At 41.2% G+C, this 17,694-nt stretch overlaps 1 protein-coding gene across 1 annotated transcript; it reads right to left on the bottom strand.

Annotated features, from left to right (window-relative positions):
• Positions 1 to 15,917: 15,917 nt before the first annotated feature.
• Positions 15,918 to 17,357, bottom strand: LOC112183394. Its single transcript, XM_024321761.2, has one exon. It carries the CDS (start codon positions 17,207 to 17,209, stop codon positions 16,850 to 16,852), a length of 360 nt encoding a protein of 119 aa, XP_024177529.1. The 5' UTR covers positions 17,210 to 17,357; the 3' UTR covers positions 15,918 to 16,849.
• Positions 17,358 to 17,694: the final 337 nt, after the last annotated feature.

Consider the following 17,694-nt stretch of genomic DNA (forward strand, 5'->3'; position numbering starts at 1 on the left):
TTTTTTTTTGCCGTTCATTTTGCTTTTCTAAGTGATCTAATGTGAAAAAAGTATGCCTATTTGCACTGTCCCTTGGGATGAGAAGATAATTTTCCTCAGAGATGTAAAGTAGAGCATGTATGGCATACATAATATTTTGGGTAACTTGAACGAAACAGAACAATGTGCTCTCTGCTTTTAACTTGAAGCCATACGGTAATTATACAAGCAAAAAAATTATTGAATTCCTATTTGCACTTATCCTTTGGGATGAGAGATTTACAGAAACCTTTACAATACAAACCAGATCTAAATACTTCACAATCTAGACTATTCTCACAAGTCAGTACCTTTCATGACTCCCTCTAGTAAACGGAAATAGCCTCTTTGGTCCCCATCTGATAAACCGGAAACAACCGGATCTTTACACGTAATATGCACCTCCTTGGTGGAAGTCACTAGCTGACCACTCTAGTCTCACTCATTCCCGTGATCATGTCTAGTTACCCAAATACTTTAGTAACTGGTAATTAAGATCAATCACTAGTGGCATAAGACAAAATGACCAAAACCTGCTGTAGGTTAAACCCAAAGTCTTAAACTCAAAAGAAAGCAATTTAGAATCACTTTGTCGAACACCTTGTGTGCATAAGTAACAATTCGATACTGAATAATATAACACCCTTGTTTGAGTGAACTGATCCATGTCCCCCTATCGGCGCTCGAATGAAACTGTGTCCCACCCACCAAATTCCCGGTGTGACACAGTGAGATTCACATTATTGAATCTCACACTAACAATTCAAACATAATCTCAATCCAAGAGAATCAATAAGCACGAAGAAACATAGTGAAGCTCGTCACCGTACTTCGGCGTATATCCCAGCCTTCACCTTCCTTGAGGAGTTTTTTCTTCAATCCCTGCTTTCCGATCTCCTTCTCCTCGCCGTCGACAGCTTGATGCCCTTGATGCTATCGCGGAAGACCTTACGATGTCATTTTGCTCCTCCCTTACCCAGAACCCTGCCTCCATTTCCACGCCCAGACATCAGTGCTCTGCTTCAATCTCAAAGATCTGGAATCAAAAAACAAAATCGAAGAGTTAAAGAGACGAAATAGGGAAATTGGATGCGTCCAAGAGTGACAGGGTTTGGGGGAGACCTCTGAGACAGACTCTCCTTTAGGGTTTAGGGTTTGTTTTTTCTCCCCCGCTTTGTTTTTTATTAACTCAAATTTAGGGAGCGGGAGAACAAAATTCGTGGCGGGAGTTTTTGAGTTTTAATTCAATTTTTCAAAATTGAATTTTTTTTAAATTGTTTTAGTGATAAGGTATTTTTCACATTGTGCATATTACTATGAGAGATATATTTGGACAAGATTGAATCTATCATTTTTCATTAATTGATTTCTTAAATTGCACGAAATTCTTAATGTACCTATCAAAATTTGGACAAGTTGTTTGTTAGTTGTATAGAAATGTATACATATCAAAATTAATTGATCAAGAAAAAGGAAAATGATCAAATCAACTGTTGGATGTGATGACCGGGATGTTACAGGCACATGGTAAAATTCTTAGCCATTGTCGTCATCTTTTCGATCTTGATCCACGTGGTCAACCAAATATACATGCATACATCAAAAGTCAACCCCATCAATACATATGAAATTTGGAAAGTTGACCGTTGGATATGACCATTGGAATCTTTTATAATTACTGTAAATTTTTCAGCAAGATTCGTTTACGTGTCGACTTCAATCCATTTGGTCAACCTATGTTTTCTTTATAATCCTATATTTATTTATTAGATTCTTCAAAGGACAACACCTTTATGGGATATGAAACTTGGGAAATCACCCATTTGATGAGATGATTGGAATATTCTATGCTTTCTATAAAAAATTTAGCTAAGGTCACCATAATTTCAACTTCGATCCACTTGGTCAACCAAAGTAACCTTCATAACCATTTGGTGAACCGATGTCATATCGACCGCGAACCATGCCAGTTTTTTCATATGGCATACATAACTGCATGGTGGATACCTGTTAAGAGTTGAAAACAAAAAATTTCAATTTCAAGTTGGCGGATCACAAGAAATAGCGATGTGTCTACTAGTGTTGTCTAATTTGTATATTGCATATAAAGTGATGTTGACCTTCCAAAAGTGACGACGGAGAGAAAAATGAATTTGGTTAAACCAACCGTTGGATGAAAAGATTGGAATCGTGGTTATTGTAAAAAATGTAGTCAATTTTGTCTTTGTTTTGACTTCGATTCACTTGGTCAACCATTGTTAACTTTATAACCCTATGTTTATAAATTAGATTCCTCAAAGGGCAACCTGATCGAGATAAATGAAATTGGAGAAGTCAACCATTAGAGGAGACGATTTGAATATTTCATCCCTAGAGTAAAAAATACATCCTTGTAGTAAAAAATACAATGACTTTCATATTTGTTTCAACTTCGATCCGCTTGGTCAACCGAAGTTACATTTATAACCATATAACTTTCAATTAGATTCTTCAAAAGGAGTCCTCATCAACTCCTAATGAACTAGGAAAACCGATATTTGGATGCAATGATAAAATAAATCAGCCATTGAATTGTGGTTTACTTGTGTACTCTTTCTAGTTAGTTTGGTTTTCATAGTATTTTAAAATATAAAGGGTTATTTTACACATAATTCTTATTTGACCGACAAACTCGTTTATCTTAAATATAGTTAAATATAGTCATATATATATATATATATATATATATATATATTTATAATTAGATATAGTATAGATAAGCAATGTAGTTTATAAAAATAACAAACCACGAAGTTTTATTGAAGTAGTAGTTTATTAATGCTTGATAAAAAAGAATTTAAAAAAAAAGTAGTTTACTAAAGCAAAGATTAGAAAATACTAGTCTGTAATCACATGCTCTGCATGTGTAAGAAAAATTTAATTGTAAAAAAAAAAAAAGTTATCTCTAGAAGAAATAGATTCAGTGGGTAGTTATTGCAAAGTGAAAATAGTGGGAGAGAAAAGTGGAGGTTGTGGAATCATTTCTTTTTAATTTTCTGAATAAAAATATATTTTATAATTGTCCTATTTACCCTTGTGATTTAATTTATTCTCAAAGTTTTTTAATATTTTAGGGTTAAATCTGTCAAAAATTTCAGTTTTGGCTAACAAAGTCTCTTCTCTTAATAATAGTACTAGCATTTTTCCACACATGCTCTGCATGTGCAATTTATTAAATTTTTTTTTCAGAAAATAAAAAATAAAAAAGTTGGTTATTGCAGAGAACAAAAAGTGAGAGAGAAAAAAGTGGGTTGTGGATATTTTTTTTCAAATTTTTTAAATAAAAATATATTTTGTAAATGTCTTATTTATCCATGTGATTTAATTAATTCTCAAAGTTTATTAATATTCTAGGGTCAATTCTGTCAAAAATCTACCACACTGCAAGGTGTCGGTTCTCGTATTGCTCAAATGCAGTCATTGCCTTATGAAGTACCAGCCCTCCCTCCCATTATGCCTCATTGACTATTTCAAAGGCACATCACTCGTTTTGCTAAAGATACAAAACAAAACGTTCCATTCTTACAAGGATACAAAGAAATGTCTGTGGACCTATCCATCCAGAATGCGGACCATTCAAGTACTTAATGGTTCTGGTGGATGCTTCGACAATCTGATCACATGTCGTTTTATTGTCCATAAGAAATGCTGCAATACTCCTAGCACAGATTATATGTTTAAGGGCTCACCACCCTAATCACCCTATCAAGTCTATATGGCTTGATAATGCTGGATAGTTTACATCAAAAGCATTTGGTGATTATTGCTTATCTATTTGGATCGATGTAGAGCATCTTGTACCCCATGTGCATACACAAAATGGTCTCGCATAAGCCACCATCAAAAGGCTACAGATGGTGGCTAGGGCATTGGTTATGCGCACCAACCTACCTATATCTGCATGGGGTTATGCAATATTGCACACAGCTTTACTTCTTCGTTTCAGACCCACAACTAGCCAACCATTTTCTGCGTACCTGTGATGCCCCGGAAATTCGTAATTATTTTCTGAGGATTTTCCAGAATTAATTTTATAACTATTGGACGGTTTCGTGGCTCGTGGATGGAGCAGAAGTGTTTCGGGCGAATAATTAATTGAAGGATATGGTTTTAGGGGGTTACTAAAGGTTGACTTTTTATTCGTTGAGATTCTCCAAAAACTTCCTTCACGAAAGTTGTAGAGCGTGTCGATACGAGTTCGTGGACATGCGGAATGCATAAATCGGAGTTCGTATGAGGAAGTTATGGCCATTGGAAGGAATTTCTATTTTAGTATAAATAGAAGTTTCCCGAAGGAGAAACTTACTATTTTCATTTCCTTCCATTTCCGGAAACTCATTTTTTTTCTCTCCCTTTTTCTCTCTCGGTCGGCCTCTTCAGAAACGAAAATATCCTGCTGACCCGACCCGAACCCGGCGTTCCGACCCGACTTTTCCGGCCGACTGCGGCGGTCTCCGGCCGTGAAACTTGGCCAGACAGGATCGCCTCCGCTGTCTGGTCGTCCCTCTGGTGGTCTCTTACGACGATTCTCAGTCTCGGTGGCAGTTCAAGGCGGCCCAGATTGAAGAATTCGGACCCGGCCGGCGATCCTTGTTCCGACGTCGGCGCGGCTTCGATTTTCTTGGGTTGAGTTCAGAACAAGCTCCCTGGTCGATCCTTGGTGTTTGTTTCGACCGGTTTACGTGAAAACTCGATCAACTCGGGTTGGATCACTGTTCACGGCTTGTGAGGTAGTTTTCGATCCCTTAAGCTTGTTTTCTGACTTCGATTCAGTTATGAAAGTTCACAAGCATGCTTAGATGAAGCTTTTGATGTTGGGAGTTTTGTGAGATTTTGAGTTTTTGGCCGGCGGCGGTGCACCACCGTCTGTGGTGGCGTTCCGGCGGTGTTCCGGCCACTTAAGGAACTGTTTCTGGTATTATATGTCTTCTACTCGTCGATACGAGCGTTTCGATATATAATATGCAGATTTTGGAGTTCGAATGGATTTGTTATGATTTTTGCCGTTTCATATCGGTGAATTTATTTGATCCGTGAAGATACGAGCGTCCGATCGACTTGTGGTTTGGTCACATCGATCGTGGACGTATTCCGAAGGCCTTGGGAGGTCTCGGATGTGGTTCTGCCTCGATTGGCACAACTTTGGGGATTTTAGTTCAAAAACAGGGGTTTCGAACTTAAATCAAATGTGAATCATTACTAAGTTGGAACCATATGTGATTAGGTACTTGACGAAGTATTTGGACGAGCTGTTGGTGATAGTTTTGGTTCGGTTCTGTATTGAAGACGCAGCAGGAGTTCGAGGTGAGTAATCTCACGAAGTTCATATCACGAACGGGTTAACCCTATTGCTTTGAGAGTTATTTAGTTAACTGCAAACTATAGATGGTGTTAGTGACATTCTGAATAGATGACTATGTGTGTGTATATATATATTATGGGATGTATATATATGCATACGTATTCAAGTATTAGTTGTGGATTTGTGGAACAATATGCATGAGTGATGCTTTTTATTGTTTTGGGTTGTGGCTTTTGGAAAACAATTGGTGGGAAATGGTATTTCTATTGTTTTGAAAAGTGTTTGATGATTGAGAGTCACAGGTTGTGATATCTCCTTTTTGGTTGATTTAATGTTTTGATCCGACGACCGGTGGTCTGAGGATTTGAGAGTCACAGGTTGTGATTTCTCCTTTTGATTTGATTTGACGTTTTGATCTAAGGGTCAGGTTGGCCTAAGGATCCGGGGTTGCAGGTTGCATCCTCAGGCAGCATGTATCGTAAGGTTGAACCTTGGCCGAGGTGACAGGTTACGATATATTCAGTTAGAGCTCTAGTCTGTCTGCTATCGTACTTTAGGGATCTAAGTAGGTTACTTAAGATTCCTGGGTACATGTTTTGTCCAGGTTGGACCGATTTGTTGTTTTGTCCAGGTTGGACCGATTTGTTGTTTTGTCCAGGTTGGACCGATTTGTTGTTTTGTCCAGGTTGGACCTATTTGATGTTTTGTCCAGGTTGGACCGATTTGTTGTTTTGTCCAGGTTGGACCGATTTGTTGTTTTGTCCAGGTTGGACCTATTTGCTGTTTTGCCCAGGTTGGACCGATTTGTTGTTTTGTCCAGGTTGGACCTATTTGATGTTTTGTCCAGGTTGGACCGATTTGTTGTTTTGTCCAGGTTGGACCGATTTGCTGTTTTGTCCAGGTTGGACCTATTTGTTGTTTTGTCCAGGTTGGACCTATTTGCTGTTTTGTCCAGGTTGGACCTATTTGCTGTTTTGTCCAGGTTGGATCGATATATCATATTTGAATTGTTAGGTTAACGATTTATATGATTTTGTCACGGTGTGACTTTCGTTGTTTCTTTTGGGAAAAGGGTATTGTTTTTGGAAGCATGGTATGTTTTCCTTATTTGCGAGTTGAAAGGTTTTCCTCGTTTTTGGCGTGAGTTGAGCATGTGTGGTTTGAGTTACTCATACGGGCTTGCAAAAGCTTACCGGGTTTGTTGTGTGGCAACCCGGTGCACCATTCCAACGGTGTAGGGGTTAATCCTGCAGGTTAGGATAATCGCGCTGAAGCTGAGGTAGCGCCTTTGCAGCTTTACGGTAGGAAGCCAATTTTGTGACTTTACCGTTATAAGGACTTCCGTTGTATAGTTACTCTGAGTAGCATTACGTTTATCTTGTTGTTGACAATTTAATTCGTAAGCTTATGTAATATATAACTCTTTGGAGCGAGTGTATATTAACCTTGAGGGTTCAGGGCATCAATATGTGTGTAAGTTTAAGGGAAAAAGAATTCAGGTATTTTGTATTGATGACTGAACGTTCACGCATATATAATTATGGGGTTATATATATCGATTTTCATGTGTGTAAAATCAGGGGCGTGACAGTTTGGTATCAGAGCGTAAGGTGCATATTTGGTGACAATCAATACTCCTCGAGTGATGGCCCGTCTGCAGCGGATCCCCATCTGATGCTCTTCGGTATTGATATAGTCATTGGGTATGCAATGAGTGTTGGATTGGGAGTCATCAGGGTAGTGTTGGTTCAGTGAACAAAGTGTAGGAGCTTAAGGTAGCTTCTAGGAGTTATAGTCTTTTAAGGAGTACGGTGAGGACCTTTAGATTTAACTCTTGTTTACGTAGGGGATAGAATTGTATCTTCTGACGTAGTGTTGCGGTTGATTTAGTCATAACGTTGACTTCTACTTGTGTTTGGGAGAATACCTTATGGTTACGCTATGTTCTTTAGGTAATGGATCTTCAGGGAGACAGTGCTAAGGATAGAGGCAGATTTTTCCCTCTGAAGGAGTTTTACCGGAAAGATGAAGTGCAAGAACCGCTTTTGATGCAGCCTGTTCTGCCTGTTTTTGAGGGCATTAATACTACTCGCCTATCATGGTTGACTGGGGAAGTTACTAGATTGGGAGCAGTCGCATTTCATGGTGGTACAGACTACATGTTAGCTGAATGCTGGATCGAGAACATGGAGACCTATTTTAAGATGATTATCTGTACTGACGTTGAGAGGTGGATAGTAGCTACATTTCTCCTCCAGGATGAGGCAAAGCAGTGGTGGGATTTTGTACTGAAGACAAAGGATGTAGCCGCCTTGACCTGGAGATGTTTTGTGGGACTCTTTAGAGATAAGTATTTTCCGGCTTCTGCTAGGGAGCAATTGGGGATCGACTTTATCTCATTAGTTCAAGGAACTATGAGTGTCAGAGACTATGAGGCTCGATTTTCACAACTGTATCGGTTTGTCTGGCCGATGGATGCAGAAAAGTTAGCTCGTAGGTTCGAACAAGGATTGAACTATGATATCAGGGAGAGGGTGATTATCCTTCGATTGCCTACTGTGGCAATGATATTGGATAGGGCTATGGCAATCGAGCGGGAACTCCCGGCTTCTCGGAGGGAGTCATCAATCGTAGGAGATTTCCGAGGAAAGGGAAAGGCAATTGCGGAAGGCAGTGATGCACCAGGTACTCATGATGGGTCTCAGAAAAGACGGAAGACTTGTCAGCAGGCTCCTGTTGGTGCAGCCGCTGAACCTACTTGGATTGCACCTATTGGGCAAGCTGTGCCTTTGAGATGTTTTAACTGCAAAGAGTTGGGGCATATGGCTAGGAATTGTGTGAAGCCGAAGTGCAGGAAATGTTACAAGTGTGGGCAGAAGGGACATGTTGTTCGGGAGTGTACCCAACCTAAAGTTATGAGAGAGAGGACTCATCAGCAGGCGCTAGCTAGGGCTGTAGCTGCACCTGTTAGGGTTGCACCTGTGGGGCAGGTGGCAAACCATAAGTGTTTCAATTGCAATGAGATGGGCCATGTTGCTCGAGCTTGCACGAAACCTAAGAACTTGGCATGCTTCACATGTGGCCAGACGGGGCACTTCTCAAAGGACTGTACCCAGCAGGGTAGGGGACAAGGGAATCAACAGAGGCATCTACCTCCGGGAAATGCAAGGGTGTTTGCTATTGATCAACAGAATACCGAGGAGGAAGGTACTTTATCTATTTCTACTTGGGTTGTTAGAATGATGTGTGATAGTTGCGTACTTCTTTCCGTATGGTGTGTTGTGTTGGGTTTTGCCTGTTGTCTATAGTTAGACTTTTGAGTGTGGCATGTGACATGGTGTGATGCATCCTTCATTGTTGTGGTAGTAGAGGATCTATACCACTTTGGTTGTGATTATAATGACAGGTGATGATATATGTGGGGGTCAGGCGGTGCCGGACCTTAGCTTGATTTGGTGTTCCCAGGTTGGGTAGACACTTATTAGGTTGTGAAGCAAAGGCATGATTTGAGTTGAAATGAAGGTTTCATTTTAAATTCTTGTAATGTAAGGTTTACATTAACGATAATGTGATTCAGATACTATCGTGATGACAGGATTCTGGACTCTTGTGTGGTCTGTATGTGGTGCTACAGTCACAGAGGCTTTGTTAGATAGTGTACAAGGATGAGATCCATGAAATGTTTAGGTTACCACCAAGCGGTGTGGTAAAGATTCCTAATGCTGTGATACTAGGTAGGGTACCTGTATCCATTAATGAGCTAGGTATGTTGTAATGTGAGACAAGAACAGGTTGTTGAGAAATGAGAATAGGATTTGAGCTTGGTTTATGCGTATTGTGGGTGTGGTACGTGTAAATTTCGGGACGAAATTTCTTTAAGGGGGGTGGAATGTGATGCCCCGGAAATTCGTAATTATTTTCTGAGGATTTTCCAGAATTAATTTTATAACTATTGGACGGTTTCGTGGCTCGTGGATGGAGCAGAAGTGTTTCGGGCGAATAATTAATTGAAGGATATGGTTTTAGGGGGGTTACTAAAGGTTGACTTTTTATTCGTTGAGATTCTCCGAAAACTTCCTTCACGAAAGTTGTAGAGCGTGTCGATACGAGTTCGTGGACATGCGGAATGCATAAATCGGAGTTCGTATGAGGAAGTTATGGCCATTGGAAGGAATTTCTATTTTAGTATAAATAGAAGTTTCCCGAAGGAGAAACTTACTATTTTCATTTCCTTCCATTTCCGGAAACTCATTTTTTTTCTCTCCCTTTTTCTCTCTCGGTCGGCCTCTTCAGAAACGAAAATATCCTGCTGACCCGACCCGAACCCGGCGTTCCGACCCGACTTTTCCGGCCGACTGCGGCGGTCTCCGGCCGTGAAACTTGGCCAGACAGGATCGCCTCCGCTGTCTGGTCGTCCCTTTGGTGGTCTCTTACGACGATTCTCAGTCTCGGTGGCAGTTCAAGGCGGCCCAGATTGAAGAATTCGGACCCGGCCGGCGATCCTTGTTCCGACGTCGGCGCGGCTTCGATTTTCTTGGGTTGAGTTCAGAACAAGCTCCCTGGTCGATCCTTGGTGTTTGTTTCGACCGGTTTACGTGAAAACTCGATCAACTCGGGTTGGATCACTGTTCACGGCTTGTGAGGTAGTTTTCGATCCCTTAAGCTTGTTTTCTGACTTCGATTCAGTTATGAAAGTTCACAAGCATGCTTAGATGAAGCTTTTTGATGTTGGGAGTTTTGTGAGATTTTGAGTTTTTGGCCGGCGGCGGTGCACCACCGTCTGTGGTGGCGTTCCGGCGGTGTTCCGGCCACTTAAGGAACTGTTTCTGGTATTATATGTCTTCTACTCGTCGATACGAGCGTTTCGATATATAATATGCAGATTTTGGAGTTCGAATGGATTTGTTATGATTTTTGCCGTTTCATATCGGTGAATTTATTTGATCCGTGAAGATACGAGCGTCCGATCGACTTGTGGTTTGGTCACATCGATCGTGGACGTATTCCGAAGGCCTTGGGAGGTCTCGGATGTGGTTCTGCCTCGATTGGCACAACTTTGGGGATTTTAGTTCAAAAACAGGGGTTTCGAACTTAAATCAAATGTGAATCATTACTAAGTTGGAACCATATGTGATTAGGTACTTGACGAAGTATTTGGACGAGCTGTTGGTGATAGTTTTGGTTCGGTTCTGTATTGAAGACGCAGCAGGAGTTCGAGGTGAGTAATCTCACGAAGTTCATATCACGAACGGGTTAACCCTATTGCTTTGAGAGTTATTTAGTTAACTGCAAACTATAGATGGTGTTAGTGACATTCTGAATAGATGACTATGTGTGTGTATATATATATTATGGGATGTATATATATGCATACGTATTCAAGTATTAGTTGTGGATTTGTGGAACAATATGCATGAGTGATGCTTTTTATTGTTTTGGGTTGTGGCTTTTGGAAAACAATTGGTGGGAAATGGTATTTCTATTGTTTTGAAAAGTGTTTGATGATTGAGAGTCACAGGTTGTGATATCTCCTTTTTGGTTGATTTAATGTTTTGATCCGACGACCGGTGGTCTGAGGATTTGAGAGTCACAGGTTGTGATTTCTCCTTTTGATTTGATTTGACGTTTTGATCTAAGGGTCAGGTTGGCCTAAGGATCCGGGGTTGCAGGTTGCATCCTCAGGCAGCATGTATCGTAAGGTTGAACCTTGGCCGAGGTGACAGGTTACGATATATTCAGTTAGAGCTCTAGTCTGTCTGCTATCGTACTTTAGGGATCTAAGTAGGTTACTTAAGATTCCTGGGTACATGTTTTGTCCAGGTTGGACCGATTTGTTGTTTTGTCCAGGTTGGACCGATTTGTTGTTTTGTCCAGGTTGGACCTATTTGATGTTTTGTCCAGGTTGGACCGATTTGTTGTTTTGTCCAGGTTGGACCGATTTGTTGTTTTGTCCAGGTTGGACCTATTTGCTGTTTTGTCCAGGTTGGACCGATTTGTTGTTTTGTCCAGGTTGGACCTATTTGATGTTTTGTCCAGGTTGGACCGATTTGTTGTTTTGTCCAGGTTGGACCGATTTGCTGTTTTGTCCAGGTTGGACCTATTTGTTGTTTTGTCCAGGTTGGACCTATTTGTTGTTTTGTCCAGGTTGGACCTATTTGCTGTTTTGTCCAGGTTGGACCTATTTGCTGTTTTGTCCAGGTTGGATCGATATATCATATTTGAATTGTTAGGTTAACGATTTATATGATTTTGTCACGGTGTGACTTTCGTTGTTTCTTTTGGGAAAAGGGTATTGTTTTTGGAAGCATGGTATGTTTTCCTTATTTGCGAGTTGAAAGGTTTTCCTCGTTTTTGGCGTGAGTTGAGCATGTGTGGTTTGAGTTACTCATACGGGCTTGCAAAAGCTTACCGGGTTTGTTGTGTGGCAACCCGGTGCACCATTCCAACGGTGTAGGGGTTAATCCTGCAGGTTAGGATAATCGCGCTGAAGCTGAGGTAGCGCCTTTGCAGCTTTACGGTAGGAAGCCAATTTTGTGACTTTACCGTTATAAGGACTTCCGTTGTATAGTTACTCTGAGTAGCATTACGTTTATCTTGTTGTTGACAATTTAATTCGTAAGCTTATGTAATATATAACTCTTTGGAGCGAGTGTATATTAACCTTGAGGGTTCAGGGCATCAATATGTGTGTAAGTTTAAGGGAAAAAGAATTCAGGTATTTTGTATTGATGACTGAACGTTCACGCATATATAATTATGGGGTTATATATATCGATTTTCATGTGTGTAAAATCAGGGGCGTGACAGTACCAGTTGGTAACTGGATATGAGCCTGACACTTCACACTTACGCATATTTGGTTGAGCAGTATATGTGCCTATTGCGCCCCCACAGCGCACCAAAATGGGTCATCAGAGACGATTAAGTATTTATGTTGGATACGAATCCCCAACAATTATCCGCTATTTGGAAACCTTGACAGGCGATCTCTTTACCTCTAAATTTGCGGACTGTCACTTTGATTAGACAGTCTTCCTGTCGTTAGGGGGAGATAGGAAAAAGGATTTTCCAAGGGAACGACAGGAATTGTCGTGGTTTGTCCCTACTCTGTCTCATTTTGATCCCCGCACTTCACAAAGCAAAAGTGAAGTAAAAAGAATAATCAATCTTCAGAACGTAGAAGATTCGATGCCTGATGCATTTACTGATATCGTAAAAGTGACGAGATCACATATACCAGCTACAAATGTGCCTGCAAGGTTAGAAGTCCCCAACAAGGGGCACGGTGCCGCAGATAGAGGCACTGCAACCGCACTTAGTGGAGATGTGGTTGAGGCCGTGGCTCCCTAAGGAAGAGGGGGAGGTCACTTGGTTTGATTGACACTCACCCAAGGAAGAAAAGGGTGAGTAAGGCACAAACCAATCATCAATGTATAAAATCCCTCTCATGAGATTGTCTCTGATTATAGTTATGTCCATGAATCAATACTGGAGGATGCTCCGATGTTAAAAATGATTCTAGAGGACAAAGAAATCTCAAAGGATTACGAGAGTGCGTATGAGTTGATAGAAAGATCTCCATACACATTGATGATATATACTATTACTCAAGGAATCATAGAGCACGATGATATCGAACCATGCTCTGTTGAAAAATATCAACAAAGAGCAGATTGGCCTAAATGGAATGAATCAATCCAGGTAGAATTAGATTCACTGACAAAGAGACAAGTAGTTGGTCAGGTAGTGCTAACCCCACCAAGTGTAAAGCATGTAGGACATAAATGAGTTTTTGTCAGAAAGCGTAATGAGAAGAATGAAGTCCTGAGGTACGAGGCTCGCCTTGTGGAGCAAGGTTTCTCATAACGCCCTGGAATTGACTACGAGGAGACATACTCCCCCGTAATGGACGTTATAACGTTTCGCTACTTAGTTAGCTTAGTAATTTCAGAAGGACTGGAAATGCAGCTCATGGATGTGGTTACTGCATATCTCTATGGGGATCTAGATTCAGAGATATATATATGAAAAGTGCCTGATGGCCTTGCATTACCCAAGTCAAGTGACTCTAAATCACAGAGTGCGTTTGCAATTAAGTTGAAACGCTCACTTTACGGATTGAAACAATCCAGGCGGATGTGGTATACCCGTCTAAGTGACTACTTGATTAGAAAGGGATATAAGAACGATGAAGTATGCCCCTGCGTATTCATAAAGAAAACAAGTTCCGGATTTGCAATTGTAGCTGTATATGTCAATGATATGAACATAATAGGTACTCTTGATGAAATAAGAGAAATCGCGAGCTACTTGAAATCCGAATTTGAGATGAAGGATCTTGGGAAAACTCGATTCTCTCTAGGCCTTGAACTAGAACACCGAGTTTGTGGAATACTAATCCACCAGTCTGCGTATGTCCAAAAGTCAGGTGATAAAACATAGACAAAGTGCATCCTGCTAGCACTCCCATGATCGGTCGAAGCTTGGATGCAAGGAAAGATCCATTTCGTCCAAAAGAAGATGACGAAAAGGTGTTGGGAGCTGAAATTCCCTATCTAAGTGCAATAGGCGCATTATTGTACTTAGCCCAATGTACTCGACCAGACATTACATTCTCAGTGAACTTGTTAGCTAGATTTAGCTCAGCGCCAACGCAGCGTCACTGGAATTGTATCAAGAACATCTTCGATACCTAAAGGAACCATTGACTTGAGACTGTTCTTTCCCTACAGAGAGATAGGAGGGACCGCATATGGAACTACAATCCCTAAAGGAAATATTGATGGCGAAAGCGCCACTAACTACACTAAAACACCAAATGACGTTTTGGTTGGTTTTGCTGATACTGGGTACCTCTATGACCTACATAAAGGTCGTTCCCAAAATGGTTATGTACTCACCATTGGGAACACGGCGATATCTTGGAGATCAACCAAGCAAACATTTATGGCTACCTCCTCGAACCACTAAGAGATCATTACTCTACTTGAGATGGTTCGTGAGTGTATATGGTTAAGAGCTATCATTACACATATTCGAGGGACTAGTGGTTTGAGTTCTACCACTGAAGAGCCTACTTGCATTTATGAAGACAATGCAGCTTGCATCGAACAGATGAAGCTAAGATATATCAAGGGGATAATACAAAACACATATCGCCAAAGTTTTTCTACAATCAGTAACAACAGACCCTCCTCAAGTTTCAAGTGAATCAAGTAAGGTCTGAAGAGAATGTGGCAGATTTGTTCACCAAATCACTGCGTAAGGCCACAGTTGAGAAACATGTGAAAAGTATAGGAATGCGAAGACTTTCCAAGCTCACTTGATTAATGTAAAGATCAGGGGGAGGTGTAGACGTCAGGGGGAGTCTAACACACACATGTCATTCTCAAATGTAGAAGGTGCGTTGTGCTCTTTTCCTTCGATCAAAGTGTATTTTTGTACCACAGGGTTTTTATTGTTACTTGGCAAGGGTTTTAGTGAGGCAACAACTCATGCACCATTTAGTCTTTGACTTGGCACAAGGGGGAGTGTTAAAGGAAAAACATATTGTGTGTCTTCGTCAAAGCAACTGACGGAGAGGGAATCAAGAAATCAGTGATTACCATCAATCAACACAATTATAGATCAATCAGCATTCAATGTATTTAATGTAATTAATATTTCCGTTGTAACTCTATTCCTATATAAAGGGACTATGAAATGAAATGAGTAGACCGATTCCAATCTATTTTTATTAATAAACATATATTTAATATTTAGAAAAAATACTTATGTCAAAACAAGGATATAATGTTTTGTTTCATTATTTTGACAATATAAAATAAAGTATTGGTGGAATTGTCATGAGATTTTAAATAAAAAAAGTCTCATATTCAAATCTCATCATTGTATTTTTTTAATATTTTTAAAAACAAAATGAAATTTTGTGTTGTAACGGGCCCGCCCACAATATGTCGTGCTGGGGCCGTGCCGGGCCCATTACGGGTTTCGGACTAGTCCGGGCGGGGCCAATGGGCCAATATTCTTAGGCCCAGCCCGACCCGTTATTCTAACGTGCTCGCGTCGTGCTTGGCCACTAACTGGCTTGGGCAGTGCCTGGCTGCTTTTAAGCGTGCCGTGCTCGTGATTAGTGGCCCGTTTGCCACCTCTAATTAGAGTGTTGTAATATGGTGGCAAGCAAAATAAAGTGATGGCTTCTTTTCAGTTCATAGTTATCGTTCTAGTTATTCTAATTTTTAGATTTGTGTTCAAATTTCAAATAAATCTATACCCCTTAGGAATCTATTTTGCCTTTTTTTTTTTTTTTGAATAAGGGCCGATACGGCTGCCCTCAAACCTTGATTAATGAAACTGCAGAATATCGACATGGTGCCTGAACCCCGGATTACAATAAGTATCAAGAGAACTTCCTGAGATAGTAACAAGAGTCTCAACTAAAAGTCTAAAATAATATATTCTAACAAGCACCAACTAGCGAAGACTGCTCTATTGACCACTCAATTTGCTTTATAATGATGGTGACATAGCAGAAAGATAACTCTATAACTAAAAAACATCATTTATATAGTTTTCCCACTATATTGTCATCGAAAAATAAATACAGTGACACTTAGTTTCACACTGCCACTAAGAGGCGGCGACCATTTGACTAACCAAAGAACTCACCACTTATCTAGAGCAGACAAGTTAGAGTTTGAGAACATTTGGTAAAGCGAAAAAACTCGCCACTTATATGAAGTAGACAAGACACACAAGGTGCATAGATGGGAGCACATATCATCCCACCAAAAAGTGGTAGCAACTTATTAGCCCAACTACAAACAGGAAAACTACTAATTATTAGTAATTTCAACATGATAATTAAACCATCTTGGACCCAGATTGATACCCCAGCCACGGGCCACCACCATCGCGCCGCCAAGCCCGCCGCGCCTCCGCTTCCCCTGGTTTCCGGTCACCGACGAGACACTATTGCAGACCCAGCACCGTCGCGGCAAACTCACCGCGACAACCTCAAAACCCGACCCAGGACGACTCCCTCCGCCGCGCACTTTGATTCCCGTTCACGATATTGCCTTGTGGCAAGATCAAAACAGCGGATCCAACCGCAGAACCAACCAGAAAGGGTGCGAAATCCAGCCACACAACGGGTGATATGCGTCGAGATCCCATCGGATCTGATCTGCCACAAACCCACTGTCTGTGACACAAGGAGCCCTTTCAGCCTAAATTCTAAAAATGGTAGAATTTAGGCCAAGTTGACCCCATTACCATTACAGGGACGAAAAAAATATTGCAGGCAGAAAAACAAAACACAGCTTAATAAATAGACTAATCTGCAATTTATTTCCAAACCACAAAAATATTAAAAGAAAATTACAACACCAAAATCACAAAATTAATTATTTTCTGTGATTTTCATTTCCACAAATTGCACAATCTCGCTAACCGACGGCGAGAAAGCCACCGGCGCTCCGGCCACAGAAACTACTGGTCCGACAAATCAGAGGCGAGCCGAGACGCAATGGCGGAGTGGTACATGATATCGTGGAATGCGGAGGTCTCCAGCGTCTTCTTCCGGAGCTGCCTTGCCTTCTCTTCCGTGAAGCAACCCAGCGCGAATCTGGACCCGGGCCGGTTCGGGTCACGCCCGGAATCCGGAGCCGTACTGAGATTCTGCGGCGGGGGGCCGCCCGTGATGTAGTCCGGGTCGGACGACATGCCGAAGAGCGGGGCCCACCAGTTGGAGTTAGCGGGCTTGTTGCGGCGATTCGGGTCGGGTTTGTGGGAGGCGGAGGCATCGGCTCGGATCGAAACGGGTCGGAAAGCCGTGAGAGGAGTCGCCATTCGTCAGTGTTGGGATGAAGAGATGGGGAATCGGAGACGAGGGTTTTAGAGACGGAGAGAAACGGTGGGAGAGAAAATACAGGGGGGGTGGCCGCTTTTGATGGTTTTTGGGTTTTGATCAGCTGCGGTTACAGGTACAACTGAAACTCCTACACTTCCATTTCGATTGGTTTTTGAGTGTTTGAACTTTGGGGAGTAGTGTAGCATGGGGTATAATGGGAAAGAAGGTACTTGTGGGGTGATGGGTACAAGTGGAAAAGGGTGCAGGTGATTCGAGTTATTGTTAGGAGTGGATAAGATCGGACACGTGGAGACGTGGAAGAGTGTGTTGAGTGGGCTCGTTTTCTGTTTTTTATTATTTTCCAAGTGTTCTTTTTTGTTGTTTGTTGACCATTTCTGCACTTTTTGAAGACTAGACGAGTTAGAGATATTTTCAAATTTTTCATTACAATAAGGCTCTTGCAACACACATCTATTTATTACAT

The sequence above is a fragment of the Rosa chinensis genome, chromosome 2 (assembly GCF_002994745.2).
Source record: "Rosa chinensis cultivar Old Blush chromosome 2, RchiOBHm-V2, whole genome shotgun sequence".
In the NCBI taxonomy this organism is placed as follows: Eukaryota; Viridiplantae; Streptophyta; class Magnoliopsida; order Rosales; family Rosaceae; genus Rosa; species Rosa chinensis.